At 51.2% G+C, this 20,000-nt stretch overlaps 1 protein-coding gene across 1 annotated transcript in view; it reads right to left on the bottom strand.

The window, feature by feature from the left end:
* Window positions 1-20,000, bottom strand: part of shroom3 (shroom family member 3) — a 45,976-nt gene that overhangs the window by 3,221 nt on the left and 22,755 nt on the right. The window contains 8 exon segments of the mRNA XM_048258998.1: window positions 1,290-1,480; window positions 1,482-1,677; window positions 1,928-2,698; window positions 3,896-3,972; window positions 5,685-6,595; window positions 6,598-7,703; window positions 7,705-8,703; window positions 11,722-11,853. Of these exon segments, the coding sequence (XP_048114955.1) occupies window positions 1,290-1,480; window positions 1,482-1,677; window positions 1,928-2,698; window positions 3,896-3,972; window positions 5,685-6,595; window positions 6,598-7,703; window positions 7,705-8,703; window positions 11,722-11,853 (4,383 nt within the window).

Raw genomic sequence — 20,000 nt, forward strand, 5'->3', positions numbered from 1 at the left:
CTGAGGGCAACAGAACACAACAGAGACATAGATACATAATGTGAAGGGTTTATAGAAAAGTATATATCCACAATTACACACACTATCAGTAAGAAAGAGCGAGCTACAGCCCCTCCTCACACACACACACACACACACAAACATAACACACACACACACACACACACACACACACACACACACACACACACACACATGCTGTAGTTATTTCTAGAAAAAACACACCCTCTCACACACTCTCTCATACCCACACCACACCACCTTTGTACAAGGAATGCAAATCGACTGGTTTTTGCTATTCAGAGCGGCCTATTTACCAGGAGGAATGTTAAAAACGCATTCCGGGGAATAACTGGACCGTGCTTAATTAAAGTGGACTTAATCACCCTGCAGAATACTGAAGGTCACATAGAAACAATACAGCACTGAGTGTGGATGGATTGGGCAACCATTGTGTCTGACAGTCGTCATAATCATTTACAATGACACACTGCATCTTTTCAAATGATTAAAATGGAGCATTTATACATACGAAAAGAAGTTACAGTGACAGCTTAACTCACGCCTGCCAGTAAATGCATTCATGTGAGAAAGAGTTCTGTTGAACTTCTACTGAACTCAACCAAAAGTGAAAACTTAAGTGCCATGTTGAGCATCTACTTTGTTAAGTGGGCAGTTCTCAAGCCTTCCACTAGATGGCAGAGTAACATTGACATAGGCATTCTCAGAGCCATTTCACATTTAAGCATTGAATGACTCCATGGCCAGTAAAACGGGTTGTCCTTCAGCTACCTGCATGGACAAAAGACATGTATCTTTGCCAGCAGTCTTATACTCAGTTTGTCTCAAAATCTATTTCAAAAAGCAATCTCAAATCTGAAAAAACAACTTAGAAGTGCAAACTGAATCAGATAGGCAATACTGCTTAACACAATCATTTAAACTTAGCAAGAATGCCTGAGCAAACAAACTCAAGTGAGGTATCTGGAATTTAACAAGATACTGGGCTACTTAATGCTTAAGCAAAGGGTTTGGTGGCATTCATCCCACAATGCAATCAGATAATTAAAGCACAGAAAAAGCGCTGTGTTGTGATAACAGCGATGCCAGGCAATAACCGGGGGCCATCATTTCATCAGGCCAAACAAGGCTGCCTTTGTCCAGCCACGTTACAGCAACCTGAACTGATCACTGAGTTATGTAAGGCACATTAAAGCCTCCACCTTCCCTCAGCAATTCTCTGTGGAGTGGCCCTGCGCCATACGCCATCTGCTCTGCACCCCCCCCACCTGTCTTCCTGACTGACGGTGCTCCGCCTTCGTTGCCATGACGACCGCCGTCCGTAGGCAGGGAATATCTCCTCCATCATATCCATGGAGCTTCTCCCAGCCCAGCTGTCCAGGAGAGGAGTCAGGGACTTGTCCCGAGACACCAGCTCCCGGGCCAGAGCCTCCACGCGCCGCTCCACCTCCGACCTCTCCCTCCGGGACAGCAGGCGTGGATCCAGCCCCAGGCTCTCGTCGTCCTCCTCCAGGACAGCTGCTGGGCGCGGCGGCCTCAGCACTCGGGCTGGGGCTGAGAGAGAGCTCTGGAGACAGGGGGGGCGGCGAGAGGAGGCTGGAGCTCCGTCTCGCTAGCCCGTCGCCGGCGGCTGAGTCCTCTGCACTGTCCTCCGCACTGCAGCACAATCCAAACACAAACAAAAATTTTTCATTAACACACAAAAAAAAGCTAGACTTAGCCAATGCAAAATGTAATACATTCACATCACAACAATCTAGTTTTAATAAACTCGTGGTTTGAAAACCACATGCTATTATTGGAAGATGTGCCTGCCCTGTTTTTAAGGGAAATGTTCCGCTGATTCCTGTGGAACAGGGGACAACTGAGCACAGCAAAGCCATGAGTGCAGCCGGCCTGACCATACCTGAGGTGCGGCTTTGGTGATCCAAGAGGCAGCGGGCGCTCCAAGTAGCCCACGTGGGCCTCCTCTCCCGCAGGGGGGGAGAGAGAAAGCGGAGGTGGTGGTGGTGGTGGGGGGAAGTCCTCCGTGATGTCCGTCTCACGGATGGGCAGGGGCGGTGACGGGGGCGCAGGAGGTGGCAGGTCCGTGAAGAACACGTCGTCGTCTCCGTGCGAGGACGCCGCCGGGGGGCTGAAGCGCAGGGCCGACTCAGAGATGCGTAGGGAGGGGAGCCACTGGGGCAGCGCGTCGGGGGAGTGGGGCACCTTCACCTGGGGGGGCGAGGGGGGGAGATCGGGAGAGGGTGGGGGCGTCTTTGGTGCCAACTGCGTCCGCTGGCCGGGCCCCCCGCTGGGGAAGTCCTTGATGGTCTCCTCTGAGGTGCTAGTGTCACTGGAGTTCTGCCTGGTCATTCCTGCTGAGGCCCTCCTTGTGGGGTGTGGAGCGCCACCGTGTGGCACGGAGGGGAACATGATGGCATCCAGGTTGGCTGGGCACAGCCTCTCGCTCCACTCCAGGCTGGCAGCGTTACTGGGCGGGGAGTAGGGGCTGGGGAGTCCCACGGAGGCGGCCAGGCCCGCTGCGCTCTGGGCCCGCTGCCGCTCACCATGCCGTTGGCGTTCCCTTCGCACCACGGGCGCAGCGGCCTGCGAGCCGGTCTGGTTCAGAACGTAGCGCTCTCTTCTCACGGCCGAGGCGGATGCCGGACGCTCAGGCCTCCCACTGGCCAGAGACCTGCCACACACACACAGCAGCATGTCAGCCATCTCACAGAATGGCACGCGAGCAGCACACACACAGCAGCATGTCAGCCATCTCACAGAATGGCACGCGAGCAGCACACACACAGCAGCATGTCAGCCATCTCACAGAATGGCACGCGCGCAGCACACACACAAATACACACACTAACTTCTACAGGAAAAAACATTTCTAATTCCTATTTTCCATTATCCATTCTTGCATCCATTCATTATGCATTCTTGCACATGTGACAATGTCATCTTCTCAGGGGATTGGTTTCACTGTGCATGTGCTGTGTGCTGTCAACATACAGCATCTGGCCTCATAAGGAACTAGAATGGAGCCCATTTTGTTGTCCAGTCTAATGTCTGGCTATGCAGCAGTGCAGCAATGCCTCAGTGTGCAATAGATAGATAGATAGATAGATAGATACTTTATTGATCCCCAGGGGAAATTCAAGGTCTCAGTAGCATACAGACAACACACACACATTCACTTACAGCAGAAAAAGTAATTAAACGTATATAATATAAAAACACAACTAAGCAATAAGGACAGTAGAAGATAAAGAATATACTAAATATACTAAAATACAAATTATACTAAATAACACTTAATCTAAATCAATTCTAAAAACAGTATCCACATAAGTCTTTCTCAACACAACCCTCTGATGCCCGCTCTCTCAGTTTTTATGGGGTTTTCATATTACATGCTAAGTCAAATATTCTCCTTAAGGACAGTCCAGGTCAAAAATAGACACATGGTCTCTCTCCAATAGAGCCATTGACCAATTAAGGACTAGCCCTCTGAGGTATTGCCATAAAAGTCAGCATGTTTTAAACAATTTTGAGTTTCCATTAGGAAGCATTTTCTCATAAGGAGAGATTTCAGTTATTGGCCTACGACAGTGACTATAGGCACAGCATGTTTATTAGCCTCTTGAAAAAGCAAATATCAGCCACTATTGTTTATAATAAGCATTATGAACTGTGCAAAGTGACTGTGTGTAACAACAATATTTTCTGTCATCCTCATGTGCATGCACAACACACAAATGCACACACAAACACACACACACACACACACACACACACACACACACACACACACACACACACACACGGATGCACACACATATAATAATATAGCACTCTGCATTGTAAAATCATTTAAAAAGTCACAAACCTGTTGCCAGTGTGACTAGATGGAGCAAAATCCATTGACATCGCCCCAAAAGATCGAAGCTCTGCAGCCATAAAATCCTAAAATGGAAAAAGCATATGTTGCAATGAATTGCATTATGAGATATGAGTTTATTTGTAATGTGTTTCTGTATTTAACCCAGGAATACAGATCCTGAAGCCATCAAACAACTAGGGTTGATCACTGACCGTTTGCCATTAATTACACCCAGCAAAACATTCCAAAGTTTAATCATAGGTGACATATTAACAGAAGGAAATTCACACAATGGGGCTTCAATCTGCCAGTGCTTTCTCAACAAACTAATAAGTCCCAGATCTGGCAAGACCAGTGATCTCACACTTCTTGTCGTGAATCATATACCTTACACAACATGATCTATGCTCTGAAAATATTTTCAAGGTCATATAAAAGGTCAGATTTATTTGATACTGACACCGCCTCTATCGGTAATTTTCGCACATATATAATTTGCTCAGTCACTTGGACTGAATCACAGAGAAGTAAAGACCGGCTTGGTGGTCAAATCTCTACATCATTAGTCATGGTGCCTAGGGTTGGTTTAAGTACTAATCTTTCCTGGTTCCCTTGTTCCTTGGTGTTCTTTGCACAAGCAGCCCTCGTGTAAAAGTAATGTTTGTGGTGGGAGGCTAATTGCAGCGACATAAACAACCTTTAAAAAAAAAAACCTCACTTCCTGCACAAACTGTGGCAGGAGCTCTAAAACAGATCCATCTTATCATGCACGACTCCTCCCCACAGATACAGACAACGTGATTTATCAGTCTGTCATCTGCCAGCAGCGACTCCAGAGGAACCCAAGTGGCACCAAACAGGAAGTGGGAAGTACGGGGCATTTCCTGCGGAGCTGCGGCGGGGGCGCTGCCATATATCTCTGCAGCAGCGGCGCAGCGTGTCAGTCAGATCGCCACACCAAAGCCTTTCATGAAGACCACCAAAGCTCCCCAGACAGACATCAAAATTGTAATGGTGACTTAGAGCAGACAAAACTGAAGGCTATAATTTGGAATCTTTTTTTTTTGCTTTCTGGAGTGTTCTGGAGTGCAAACACAGTGAATACCAGGAACACGCACCCCAGGAACCCAGGGAGAATAGTTGGGTCTTTAGCCCCAACAATACATATACAACTATAAAGGATAAACTATAAAGAAACTGACCAGTTGGGACCAATTTTGACCTGCTTTGACCAATATGTTGTTATGTTGTCAAGAGAAACCTTGCAGGCTAAGGGAGCCTCTGAAGATGTAAATACTGACAGGAGTGGATGTGGAAGTACTTCTGTTGACACTCAAATCAACACAACATCAACATCAAGTGCTACTATGCAACCCAACAACAGGAAAACATTGGCTGGGTTGAATCTGCTTGCTGAGAAGCTGTGCAGCATCCAGCTGGAATGTTTACACCCATGGAAGTTATTCATTGAGCTTTCAAATAAAGACACAGTTTTCTTCCCTAAACACCTACACAAGATCTGGCTGACCCTGGCTCTGCACTTCAAGTAGTTTATTAACCAGCCCAAAAAAAACTACTGGCCCGGGAATGATAATTTTGACTCTGATTTCATAAAATAATCTACATTTTCCAAAGTGGAGAAATACTTTCCACTTAACGTGCCCGTGGTGTGAAATCAAATTATCTTGAAGTATGTGGTTTTAGTTTGTGCTAAGCAACAGCATAGTTTACACAAGAGGTTTAATGCAGGTCAGGGTGAGGGAGTGGACACACTCCAGAGGAGGAGTAGGAGTACCTGGCTGTACTGCTCCACTGAGGGTGAGGAGCGGGAGCGGATGTGTTGTGGCGCTGGCCTGTTCTCCAGCCGGTCCAGCAGGTCCTCTGCGGAGGCCGACTTGCCTGAGCTCCGGGCTGGAGAGGCTCTCTCGAATCCCCCGTCGCGGTGGGACAGTGGGAGGTGACGCGGCGCATCTGGACCGGACGGCTGAGCCAGGCTCGGGGCCGAGGCCAGCCTCTCGCCGTCCGCCTGGAGCCACTGAGGCTCAGGGGTCTTGCTCTGGGTCCGGCCATACGAGGCCTGCTGGGGCTCCATGTGCGACCGGCCGCCGGGGTAGAAGACCCCGTGGAGGTTGGCCGGAAGAGTGTAAGTCTGGCGGCCGCCACCGGACAGGCTGTCCAGCCAAGGGTCCTGCAGTGAGGCCAGACTGGAGGTGGAGGAGAGGCTCCGGGAGTCAGTGGACGAGGACGAGGCCGGCTGGTAGGCGCTGTGGGGGCGACTGGGCCGCCCCTCCGACCTGTGGCTAGTTTTGCGCTTCATGTACTCGGCCACGGCGTCCTGCTGCATCTGCCTCAGCTCTGGACGCGGGGCGGCCGGCTGGCTCTGGCGGGCGGCCCTTTCGAACATCTTGCGCCGGTCGGCTACGCTGGTCTCCGGGACGAGAAACTGCTTCCGGGTCTCGGGGTCAGACACGCCGACCTCGTGCATGTTCTCCGGCTCTGAGTAGGAGCGCTTCTTCTGCTCCATGGTCAGCCGTTTGCGCCCCCCGATGCGCGTTAGCACCTGTCCCACTGGCGGAAGGCTGGGCAGTTCCGGAGGACTGCACCTGTCCGGCAGGTCGGGGGTCACCACGTGGCGCTCTTTCGGGGTATGGGGCGAGCTGGCGGTTGGTTTGGGACTCGTCTTAGGGGGCCCTTCCTCTCCAGGGACATGTGTTTGGCGGGCACTGGTGGAGGATTCAAGTCCCTCCGTCGGAAAGAGGTCGATCGGAGCACCTTCGACTGGGCATCTTTGATGCTGTCCCGGTACGCCCGGTTATAAGGCGTATCCTGGACGGTGCCTAAAATGTCCAGGGAGTCGTCTCTCCACTCAAAGCCAGATCCGTTTTCCTCCCCCAAGTGGAAGGTGCTTTTGCTTCTCTGCAGAGCTGGATCAGGCAGGTACCGGTGCTGGGGGTGATCGCTGCTCCCTCTCCGCTGGTGCAGATCCTCCTGGTGCACCATGCTGTGCACCTGGCTGTTGGAATAGGAGCTGTGGGGAATCGAATGAGAGATGGCGCTCCTGTCTTGCATGTTGCGGAGGTCCTCCAAGCCAGAGAGGGAGCTCTTGGGGCCCACAGCTGGGCGGTAGGAGGGGGCCGAGCCGGCGTGGCTGCTGCTCTGACTGCGTGCTTTGACCGGCTCGCGCCTCTCGAAGCGACTCACCCTCTCCAGCACGGACACGCTGCGGTCCACTTGTTGGTTCTGACCGCTGCTGCTGCTGCTCTCGGGGCTGGCGCACCTCTGCACCTCGGCCAGGGCGTTCTCCAGGCGTGTCAGCAGGTGCTCCTGATCCTGGGAGTGGATGCTGGACTCGCTGTAGTGCCTGGCGTGCACACTAGGGCCGCCCCTGTTGCTGTGGGCCACTTGTCCCTGTGGCACTTTGCTCTGTGGGGCCACGGGCTCAGCGTGCGAGCTGTGCTCTGGACGTCTGACCTGCTCCTCGTCCCCGCTTGGCTTGTGGCTGCTTTGGGGCTCTGGGCTGTGCGTGTAGCGGGGTCTCTCTCCTCTGGGCTGGACCGGCGTGTAAGGGTCTCTTCTCTCCTGTCCGATGGATGGCCCTGGAGGTCGGTAGCTGTTGGGCTGCAGGTGGGACCTGTATTTGGCATGGAGCTCCTCCAGGCCTCGCTCGGCATGCTGGGAGGATGGAGGGGCTTGCGGAGGCGGTTTGGGCTGGGAGTGTCCTGGATGAGGTGGGCTGGAGGAACCATGTGGAGTGTTGCTTTGGTATCCGTTCTCCCCCGCAGTGCCCTCTCCACCAAGAGAACCTCCTCCTCCTCCTCCTCCCCACCACCCCCGGCTCTCTCTGGGGGGCGTAGCGGCTCTCCTTGGCCAGAGCCGGGTAAACGGTGCTGGAGCTGGGGCAGCTGGTGGGCATCTGTGCAAAGTGGGGCTCGGGTGGGGGCACTTGGTAGACGCTGGTGGGGAACATGGGCCGGCCGGGCTGGGAGGAGGCCTGCGGGAAGCCCTGCTTGGGCCGGGTGGTGGGGCTGCTCTCGGGGCTCTTTTCCACCACCGTGTGGAGCTGGCCCTCCGTCACGAACGAGGGCTTCCCCGCCCCGGCCACCGAGCCACTCGAGTGGTGCCAGGAGCCCTTGTGCAAAGCGCGCAGCGAGCGCGCCTGGTCCAGGCTGGACCAGGAGTTGGGCCGCTCGTGGTTGCGGATGGCGGCGAAGCTGTCGCTGCGCAGCGGAGGCGCTGGCGCCCCCTTCAGGCTCTCGCAGGAGCTGCGGCTGTGGTTGCCCCACACAGGACCCACACTGTGGCGGTGGGAGGCAGACGAGCCACCGCTGCTGCTGCTGCTGCTGCTACTGCTGGGGCGGTGACTTCCTCCTCCTCCTCCTCCTCCTCCTCGGGCTTGTGACCGCCCGTCGTTCCCTCGGCCCAGGGAGGCCGAGGTGACTTCGTGCTCCTCGGACACGCCTTGCGGGTCGTAGATGGTGCGCACGTAGCGGATGTCCGCCTGCTGCATGCCCTCGGCCCCGGCTCGGCTCTGCGGAACGTGCTCCATGGAACAGGAGCGCTCCCGGTTGCCGAGGGACGGGCCGGCCGCCAGGTACTCCGGGATGCTGGAGCTGGTGGAGAAGGAGCTGTAGGCCGAGTCGCGCTTGCTGTGCAGGTGATCGATGCTGTTGGACGACTTGGAGGCCGAGAGCTGGTGGCAGGAGTTGTAGGCTGGGTTGGGGGGGTCCAGGCTCTCCATGCTGCCCCGAGAGCTGTACTGGTCCGGGCTCTTACGCAAGAACCCAGCCTCGTAGGCGAGGTCAGTGGTGGAGGAGCTGCACACACACACACACACACACACACACACACACACACACACACACAGAGGAAAAACAAGAGAATATGGTGAGGGCACAACAAGGGTGATGGGAATTACTTGAGCCTATTGCCTGCAACCCACAATGTCCTGATTCTGACATGGAGGGTCTGTAGTTTTGAAAGAGGTCTAACACTGAGCTCCCAATACTAAAACGAGTATAATAGTCTCTACTAGGAGACTTGCGTAAACCTCAGCAGCAGTTGCTGACTCTGGGAGACTAATCTCAAAGCGCTTCAGTAACATGAGGAAGCTAATTCGTTTCTGCTGTACCTGTTATTTTCCACTCCTTTGGTCTGACAATAAAACTATAAATAAAGCACTGCTGAGAACTTTGAGAGATATCAAAAGACACATAACTTCTTATGACTTCTGACATCATAAAAACATTGTCTGATTAAATCAGAAGGAACCCCCTCCAAGGTTGATCATCTTTATGGCTTTATTTACAGTGTCTCAGTTTGGATTACTCTGTTTAAATTAAACTTAGGCTCCAGCGCTAATAAGAGCAACCCTGCCAAGACGCCTCAGTAGCTCTGACAATAAACATCTAGTGCAGCCGGGGAGCTGAGGTCTCCCCATTTCTCCTGGATGTGGTAAACATGAGAGACGCCTCCGCGGCTCCATTAACCACCTCTGTCATAACACACGCGCTAACCACCAGCACAAATGTGTCTGCAGGGACTTCAGTCAAGGGCAGACTGATGCCAAAAAAAAGCGGCAGCCACAACACAGCGGCCCAAATGAAATCCACTTGTGAGGTCGACAGATCTCGTTCTTATTATACAAGACATTTTCAAATCAGCTATGCTGTGCCCTGCTCATCGGTCTTCTCCCAGTTCCACCACCAAACAGTCCCTGGTGGCTGTGAGGGTTTGGGGGGTGGGGAGGGTCGCTGAGCTCCCGTGGGGCCCCACTCTGGGCTGGCCATGTATGGGTATGTGGGTGCTGGGAGGGGGGTGGGGGGGGCGGTGGTGGGTGCCAGCCGGTTGGTTGGTGTTCTCACAGCCATTATGAATGTGATGTCGCTACCTCTCTCTGGTGACACAATCCCCTCTTCTGCTCTACTTTCACGACCGTGCTCACGCACGCACACACACACACACACGCACGCACACACACACACACACACACACACACACACACACACACACACACACACACACACACACACACACACCGCTACCCTACCGGCACACACGCACACACATGCACATACCTCCCCACTCCATTTTTGTCTTTGTACCGGCTGACGCTAGCAGTGTCCTGGCAATTGATGACCACACGCGTGCCCAGATAGGATGTAACCATGGAGATCAGAGGGGTTACGGGGTTGGCACAGTGAGGAATGTGCCTTCATAGTAGACACACTGCGTCACTGGCCCCCTCCACACCCCCCCCTCATCTCAGATGCTTCTCTGCAACCGTCATTGCTGATAGCATTTGGATGTCCTTGTGTAAGCACTGATTAGACTCAAGATAAAGGGACACAGAAACCTTCTTTCTTTGACTGCTTTAGTGGTGCGGGCACCAGTTACGTCTCTTTTGAAACAAAAGCCCTGTTTTCGGACGCACTAATGTCTGTAACGTCTCTTGCCTGAACAGATCGTCCTATAATGAGTCTTGTCTCTGCTGTACAGACAGACTGAATAGAGATCATCCTATAATGAGTCTTAAGTATAAGTATATATACTCTTTTGATCCCGTGAGGGAAATTTTGGTCTCTGCATTTATCCCAATCCAAACACACTCAGCACACAGTGAACACACAGTGAGGTGAAGCACACACTAATCCCGGCGCGGTGAGCTGCCTGCTGGCCCTGAGCTCAGGGGAGCAGTGAGGGGTTAGGTGCCTTGCTCAAGGGCACTTCAGCCGATCCTACTGGTGGGGTTCGAACCGGCAACCCTCCGGTTACAAGTCCGAAGCGCTAACCACTAGGCCACGACTGCCCCAGGCCTGGCTCTGCTGTACAGACAGACACACATTATTTGATCAAACAGACCTGGCATCACCCCCTCAATGGTCTGCATGGCAACTTAGCGCTGCATAGGTAACAATGAGCTCATTTTAGCCATAACTCTTACATAACTCATGCTCCTACACTATTATTACATCATGCCCCAGCCTCATGGTGCTCAGGTACTCACCTGCTATTACGGTCAGGGTAGGATCTGACACGTGGACCTTAGCCCATGAAGTCATACAGTACATGCATCAGATAAGCAATCATGTGAAACCAAATGAATCATCCCTCTTTATCAGCAACATTAAGAGAACAATCCAGATTCCCCACTGGAAGCTTGACTATTATCCTATTAACTATTAACTATGTCCACCATCAAGATAAATAAAAGGCATTCCAGATGCAATGCAGTAGGAATCTACAGACAGTAGGATTATTTCATTACTGAGGCTTTTGTATCTCACATGTGTGTGGCCCCATGTTGCACTATGTAGGCTCTATTACATGCAAAAAACAATCCTTAGAGCAATGTTGCCCTATGTAGGCTCTGTTACATGCAAAAAACAATCCTTAGAGCAATGTTTCACGTCTTATGACTCAGAGCATCCACCCTCTTGTGGATTTGCTTCTCTTGTCATAGCTGGTTGGCTTAATTCTGCGATTAGAGTGCCATAGTTGAGATGGCTGTGGTGCCCCTGGCTGTGCTCAGCTGCCATTTGTGCTGCTTCTCTCTGGTGGGCCACTGTTCCACGGCGTGATGTGCACAAGACCTGGGGGTTTTGATAACGGTCTGCTTAACACAAGACCAGACTGTTCTCTGTTCTCAATCAACCGCTCTTTTGTCCCCAAAGTGGGAGAGCCGACCTGGGACCTCCAAAGAGAGAGAATGCGAGCGGGAAAAAAGATTAAGAGAGAGATAGATGGAGAGGGACTGAGAGAGAGAGAGAGAGAGAGAGAGAGAGAGAGAGAGGGCTCCATTGTTTTGGTCAGTCTGTGCCCCAGATTCCACTAACCTGGAATGGTAGTTCTGGTGCCAGGGAGCTCCCATGCCGCCCTGGGATACTTGCATCATGCTGGGGTCCTGCAGGCTGTCGCCCAGCTTGGTGGAGTGCCACGAGTGGGGACGGGACGCAGGCTCGCTCCGTCTGTCGGACGCACAGAACACAGTGGTGAGAGGGGTAGGATGACCTGGGCCCTGAGGACAGGGACCCTGGGAACACCCACACCCACACACACACACACACACACACACACACACATAGAGGAACACCCCCAGGCACACGGCCCGCCAGGGGGCTGTGCCTACTAATGATAGCATGCATGTCACGGACGTCAAAACAATGACTCAGGACACGGCACTACAAACCACTCTCTTAATGCACACACACACACACACACACACACACACACACACACACACACACACACACACACACACACACACACACACACACAGAGACACACACACACACACACACAGACACACACACACACACACACACACACACACACACACACATAGAGTAACACACAAAGAGAGAGATGTATTACAAATTAAATCTACTCCCCACTCAACTTAACTCTCCTCTACAGCAAATTAAAGAGCACAGGAGAAACAGAGTTGCCCTATGTTTGGTGTAGTACACAAGAATCATTTGAGTTGTACATGAAGCAGTGAACACTTCAGGCCAACGCACCAGAGCCCTTGGCCACAGGGGAGGCCTCCTACTGCCCTCTCCTACCCAGGGGAAGGACATCATACTGGGGTGCTATCTCCACTTCATCACATAAACACCATCAAACAAACACTTCCTCCCTCATTCCATCTCAAGTAACATCATCAAAGACACAGATAACACAAGCCCCCTAATGCTGTCACTCACAGAAACAGACTAATATCTTACAGGGAAATTAGAAGCCCAAACATTGAAGGTATTAACTTACAAAGTCTGCAGAGTTTTCTGAGAATTCTCTCAGGGTTTTGATACAGTCTCTTTGCTTTTCTGCTCTTTCAAGAACATCCTGACAAGCAAGAATGGGAGCAAAAGAACCTGTAAGTGGAACGCACTGCTAAAAGCAACATCTCATGAGACAGCCAAACTATCTGCACTGGCCCAGAACTATTATGTCACTCTGCTTTGGTTTCGAGTTCCAATTCTGACTTGTTTGTACTGCATAATTGACAACTTGTACCTGTTGACAATGATCCAAGAGGACATTCTGCTGTTGCATAACATATTATAATGAACAGAGGGTCATGTGTAGCTTCAGCCCTTACAAGCATGAATAACCCTTTCAATCTACATTTCACTTAAAACACACACTCAGCCCATATCAACCAGTTTCAAACATTGAGAGTCCATATGTAAGCACAGACGTAAGGTTCTGTAAGGTTCAGACTCCCCGTACCCATACCGATACCGATATTTCCCCAATGTGGGGGACACTGTCCTGGTGGGTATGGGACATTATGGAGTTGCCGTGGCCTGGCCCAGCAGGCTTTGAGAGGGATGGGTTAGAGAGGTGGACTGTAGTGGTCCCCCTGGGTCCATGAGCATGAGCACTGGTCACCGCCCATCAACAGCCCGTTGCTCTTGCTGACCACCCCCTCGGCTCCTGCCGACTTTAACCCGTCACATCTGGGTCCCCAAACACACACACACACACACACACACACACACACACACACACACACACACACACATGCATGCACGCAAACACGCAAACACACAAACACACACACACACACACACACACGCCCGGACCCACACGGCCCACTGAGACTTTGCACAGCGGTCAGGTTAACAGGCGGTGGGACGTGCCTATGCACCCTCCCTCCCTCCCTCCCTTGCGGCCTCTCTCTCTCCTCTGACCCCCCACCAAGAAATGTCTCACTCTCCTCCATTACTCCATGAGCTGCCAGGGTAGCACATTTTGTTCTCGCATGTTCATAGAGCGTCCTGGACCTCGCAAATCAACAACAGTAATGACCAGTATCCGCCGAGTGCACAAACCAGCAGATGGTGACGGAGGAATTCAGACTAGCGGTCAGGCACACTTTCAGACTAGCAGTCAGGCACACTTTCAGTTTGACATGTACTTCGTTGGACTCACTGACCCCCATGTCTTGGTGAACATTACATGAATATGATGGATTTTGGCGGGTTGGAAGGGGTGGTCAAGATAACAAAACCACAAGCTATTACAGTGACTGGAAACCAAAAAGTGTATCTAATAAACATACCAGAACATGAACTGGTGGTGGGATGTCTGAAACACCAATAAGACATCAGGCAGAGCAAAGAGCCTCAAGACAGCCAAGACTATACCCCCCAGCACACGCACGCATGCACACACACACACACACACACACAAAGTTCTGTTCTGATTCATGTTTTAGTGGTATAGCACATTACATACATCAGCTCGTCTCTAGTCTGGTCTTTCTGTTTTCTGACCAGGTGTTAACATGTGGACTTTAACTTTGCTGACCATATGCAATGGTGACCAGATGCATCACATCACCCTCCTCCCCTTCTCTCCCCTCCCTCCCTCCCTCCCTTCCCCTCACCAAACAGCTTCTATCTCTCCTCCTCCTCTTTCCTTCTCCTGCTCCCTCTTTCACCTCCCTCCTCCCCCACCTCCACTCCCTTTTCAGCGCACAGACTGGCGGCCAGATATGGGCCCTCATCACCCCAACCTCTCCGGCAGAGTTTCACAATCGTCTCCAGAGCGACGGGGGATGGGCCGACAACAGACAGAGCCGCACACTCCTCAAGCCAGCGAGAGACACAAAGCCCTTTAGAAAGAGAGCACGGAGGATCCCGATCCCATTTCCCTACACTTTGACACAAACAAAGTCTTTCACAAGTGGAAAACACAACTTAAACTGCAGCAAATCAGATTAAAGCCATTCAGTACAGCTCTCTTGGAAATCATATCATTCATGATGAGGGGTGGGGTGTCTTTAAAGGGGAAATTTGCTGAAGAAAGACTTTTGTAAGTAAGAACAACTTTGCGATCTGCAAAATCACAGACGTGTTTTGGTGTTTTGTTTTGGTCTTCAAAAGAGACACTCTCCCTTCACCACTCCCTTCAGTGCTCTCCAGTGTGGAGGAACCTCCTCACCCTCCTCACCCTGAGACATCATGCCAGATTTTTGCTTAGAGCAGAGGGTACACAGGAAGCCATGCTATCTAGATCAACAGGCATGTGAATACTGGCACTCCCTTCAGCAACTGAAATTCACTGTTATAAACATCAAACCACAACTCTACCACACACACCAAACTAACATTTGCATTTGGATAACAAAACACACTTCTATGCTATTACTCCGTGCCATGTGATATGAAACCAAATACGATAAATAAATTCTTCATAAGCAATAATGTCAATCTCAAGAGTGACCCTCTCAAAGATTTACTAAATACAACTAGTAAATACAACTACTGCATAAAAGTTACATAACAACAACACTCTATGTTGAAGAAACATAATAACAATACCCTGTCCAAAATCAATCATCAATTGTCAAGTCTGACCACCTTCGGACGCATCTGCCTCAGGCCATTACCTGGAGGCGAACCTCAGCACCTTGGAGATGAGCCCTGTGGCCAGGCTGTTGACGCTGGCCTCGGACGGCGACTTGCACAGCGCCCCGTCCGAACGGCCCAGGTCTGGCCTCTTGTGCTTCTTGCGAGGCTTGCGGCGGTAGAATGACCCCAGGAGGTCCATGGCGGCGGGCTGCTGCTGCTGCTGCTGCTGCACCCGCTCGAGACCGAGAGCGAAATGGCGGCCGAAGGGGAACGGGGCCGGCTGGGTAGGGCCATTAAAAAACGCAGCTCAAATTAAGCGTCATTAGCCCCTCAAACGATAAAGCCCTGGCACATAAACATCCTGCCCTCTGAGGGGGAGGAGAGGGGGCAAAAGAGGGGAGGGGGCACTGGAGACAGATAGGGACGGAGAGAGAGAGAGAGAGATGAGAGGGGAGGAGGAGAGAGACGGAGAGAGGAACGTGGAAGTGAAAAGAGATAGCGAGATCGAGAGATAGCGAGAAAAAACGAGACACAAGACACAGAAATGGAATAACGGCATCTGTAATTTATGGGGTTAAAGAAGGAGAGGAGGATGATAAAGTGAGAGAGAGCGAGACTAGGCCTGAGTCCAGACACAGCATCCCTCTGTGGAAGCAGCCTCGGCTGTTTAGACGGGAGAGCGCTAACACATGATAGCATGCGCTCGCACGGCGAACAATGGCGTCTCTGTGCATCCTCTCTCTCCTCTCCTCCTCCTCGTCACTCAACGCGTGACCTTGCGGCAGATCGTCCAGCACGTCCACACCCTGAGGCCATTATGTGGGCTGTGAAAGAGCCGGGAAGGCCACGGAGGTCTCATCATTAGGGTGTGGCCCTCTCATGGCTGCAGCCTCCGGCTGGGACACGCCACTGCCAAGCCCCCAGGGAGAGGTGGGCGGACAGATCGACTCAGGGAGTGTGTGTGTGTGTGTGTGTGTGTGTGTGTGTGTGTGTGTGTGTGTGTGTTTGTGGGTGTGTGTGTGTGTGTGTGTGTGTGTGTGTGTGTGTGTGTGTGTGTGTGTGTGTGTTTGTGTGTGTGGGTGTGTGTGTGTGTGTGTGTGTGTGTGTGTGTGTGTGTGTGTGTGTGTGTGTGTGAAAGGGATTGACAAGCTGTTAATGCGTCCTCAGTTGGGCACTAAAGGCGGATAGGGTTGGGAGGGGTTTTGATATATGATAATAATAGACTCATTTCAAACCAATTCCCCTCTTTTTTACACACATGCACACATCCATAAACACAAACAGAAACAGAGACAGCTATATGCCCTAAGATGCTAAATAACGGATTTTTATCAGACAGATAGAAGCACACACACACACACACACACACACACAGACACACACACACACTAGCACAGACACTGGCTGTACGGGTTAGCGCGTCAGAAGTGGGGAGAAGTGGGGAGAAGAAAGCCGTGCTGACACCTTATTCAAGCCGCTGACAAAGGCGGCGGATTTCCGCGGTGTCCGATGTGGAGGAGCCGTCCTGCCGACAGTCCACTCCCATGAAACCTAAACCTGCAGGAATCCACTAGCTGGCCAACGCACAACACACACCATCCATCAGACAGAGCGGAGCAGCGCACACAAAACACTTTTCATCTCCCAACAACTCACTCAGGAGCCATTTCCCGCTCTACTAGGGTGTGTGTGTGTTTTTGTGTCTCGGGTCTGTATGTGTGTGTGTGTGTGTCTTGTGTCTGTGTGTGTGTGTGTGTGTGTGTGTAAGTGTGTCTGAGTCTCTGTGTGTGTGTATGTGTGTGTGTGTGTGTGTGTGTGTGTGTGTGTCTCCTGGTGTGTGTGTGTATGTGTGTCTCTCTCTGTGTGTGTGTGTGTCTCTCTGTCTGTGTGTGTGTCTCTGTGTGTGTCTGTGTGTGTGTCTCTGTGTGTGTGTATGTGTGTGTGTGTGTCTCTGTGTGTGTGTGTGTGTGTGTGTGTGTGTGTGTGTGTGTGTGTGTGTGTGTCTGTCTCTGTGTGTGTGTGTGTGTGTCATAGGGCCTGGCGAGGCAGGGTGTGTCCAGGAAAAGAAACCTTATCTGTGCCATGGGAACGCAGTCTGCCCGTCTAATCTGTGTGATCTGTGAGGAAACTGCCACAGGAGACGGGATTAGACGCAGCGGGCTGGAGGGCTGCGCTGAGCGCCAGGGACAACACAGGCCAGCGCAGCGTCCCCCTCGGACCAGAGCGGACCAAAGCCTTCAGGGGACCACAGAATACCCACCAGAGTTCAACAGCCCAGTCTGGGATGGGGGTGGGGGACATTCCTCACAGGCATTGTAGAGGGAAGGACGGGAATGATGCACCCAGCCACGGCGGAATGCAGCAACTTAAACAAAAACATATTCCGAGAGGGAGGAAGAGACTGCATTAACCACCAGCGAAGTGGAGCTAATCCTGCCTATGAGCATTTCAATTACATAGCTATGTCCCCAGCGTCCCATATACCTTTAACAGAGCTGGGAATAGCAGCAGCATCAACAGGGTCTTTGGGTCAGGATGTTTTTTTCACACAGACACAGACTTGTTGTTTCACACCTTATAATTATTCTGGACATAATGTGGGCAACCACTTTTTTAACTGACCAGTAAAAGTAGCACAGTCTCCCAACCGCCTAACAGTCAGTAGGGAGTGCAGCACGAGAAACTGACTCATGCCTCACACATGCCAGTGAGACATGGCACTCATTAAGACACATTCTTGTGTCAAGTGTGTTTAGATAGCAACAAGAGAGCGGAGCAGTTGACCTCTGCACGTCTAGAAAAGCTGAGGGCCCGTCCAGGGAGAAGCCTGCCATCTATTAGACCTCACACCTCCAAACAGACGACTCTGGCAAACCACCACAGCATTCAATACAGGTCACTATCAAACGCCTCTGCATGTTTCGTCACAATTTCACACTTCAAATCTACTTAGAAACCCATTTTCATATTTAATCTAAAACATGTTTACATTAGACAGGTCTATTTACATCCCGTGTACATACACAGTGCCTTGCCTATGCTTACATTGTTAACATTCAGAGCGGTGGCATATACAGTATACAGTAGGAGGGATGAATACCCAATCAGTCTCAAGAGCTTTCAGCTCCCGCTCAAAGCTAGTCTGTATTAGGAGGTGGGCTTCTTATGGCCAGTGTTTATGGTGCCTAGCAGTGTTGGTATGGTGCCTACACACGCACTGACAAATCGGAAACAATCAGATGAATGAAAAGGAACATGTGAACATGTCCACAACGAGCACTGCAGCAGAGCAGACCACTGAGGAGTCAAGGCCACACACTCAAGTATGGGGAGGTACTGCCCTTACTGGAAGCAAGGGCGTGGGGAGACAGAGAGAGAAAGGGACATTGAGACCAACAGAGAGAGAGAGAGAGAGAGAGAGAGAGAGCTTCATGATGGCAACCTGAGCATCACGGAGGATAGTGTTGCAAACCTGTGAGAATGTGTAAACAGGGTAATGGTAATGAAGTCTAATGAAGCCTAGATCTGGAAAGGGGAGATGGTGGATGAGCATTGCGTGAACTGTTAAGGCGTTCTGCTCTGCTCTTACATGGGAAGCCTGCAAAGTCTGCTGGCCATTTCTGAACAAATCAGAGAGAAAAAAACAAGTATCTGTGTGTGTGTGTATACATGCATCTGTTTCCCCCACACTGCTAGGTCCACTCAAAGTCTCTATGGTAACTCTTTGCAGCATTCAATAACAACCAACTTTATTTATTGGAAACGGCGCAGAGTGGCAGTTGTTGAGGCATTCTGTTAACTTTAAACATTCCACTGGAACCCCGGCCGAAGTTCCGCCACGTCATGTGACATGTTCTCCCGTGGCCTTATTAGGAGGGAAGCGGCCAGTCTGTATTTATAGCCTGTGGACACGGTGCTCTGCTTTTATTTAGGAACCAAATACTTCAAACATTTCTGATGAGCAGAAAAATCGAGATCGTCCAGGACAGGCCCTCCTCTTCTGGAAAAGCAAGGAAGAGATGAAAATAGTGAGGGGAACTTCCCAGCATTGCATGAATGGTGTTTTCCCCCATGCAAATGCCATGGAGGTCTTGGGCATATTTGGTTGTGGGCACACAAACAAAGGATGCACGATGGTGACCCCCCCCAGTAGACCCAGCACCTGCCTGCTGTAAAACCTGTCACTTCACTCCTGCAGTTTCCTCCTGAGGTACTTCTGTCACTTCCTGTTTCCTTGAGGATGCCAGGAGAGACAGGGAGTGAGGAGTCTTTTTGCTGGTTGTGTGTCAGGAGATTCCCACATGCCAGGATGCTCTCCAGTATCTGAGCTCCAGAGGAAAAGCCAAAATAACACAGAACTAAGAGCAGCCCCCAGCTGAACCCTTTGGCTGCTTCCTCCTGTCCTGTGGAAAAGCACTCTGGTGCAGGCCAAGAGGTCTCAGATAAACAGCCAGCTCTGTACCTATATCATCTCCCAATTAGGACCTCTGTCTCTGTTGTTATTACTCTTTTTGTCTCTCTCTCTCTCTCTCTCTCTTTCACACACACACACACACACACACACACACACACACACACACACACACACACACACACACACACACGCACTCGCACACACACACACACACACACAGACACATACACATACACAAACATAATCCCTGACTCTTGTTTACTATCATACACACACACCCACACACACACACACACACACAGGTACACATATCCAAATAGTGTCCCGTATGCGTGCAAGT

This window comes from Alosa alosa, chromosome 12 (assembly GCF_017589495.1).
Source record: "Alosa alosa isolate M-15738 ecotype Scorff River chromosome 12, AALO_Geno_1.1, whole genome shotgun sequence".
Taxonomy (NCBI): domain Eukaryota; kingdom Metazoa; phylum Chordata; class Actinopteri; order Clupeiformes; family Clupeidae; genus Alosa; species Alosa alosa.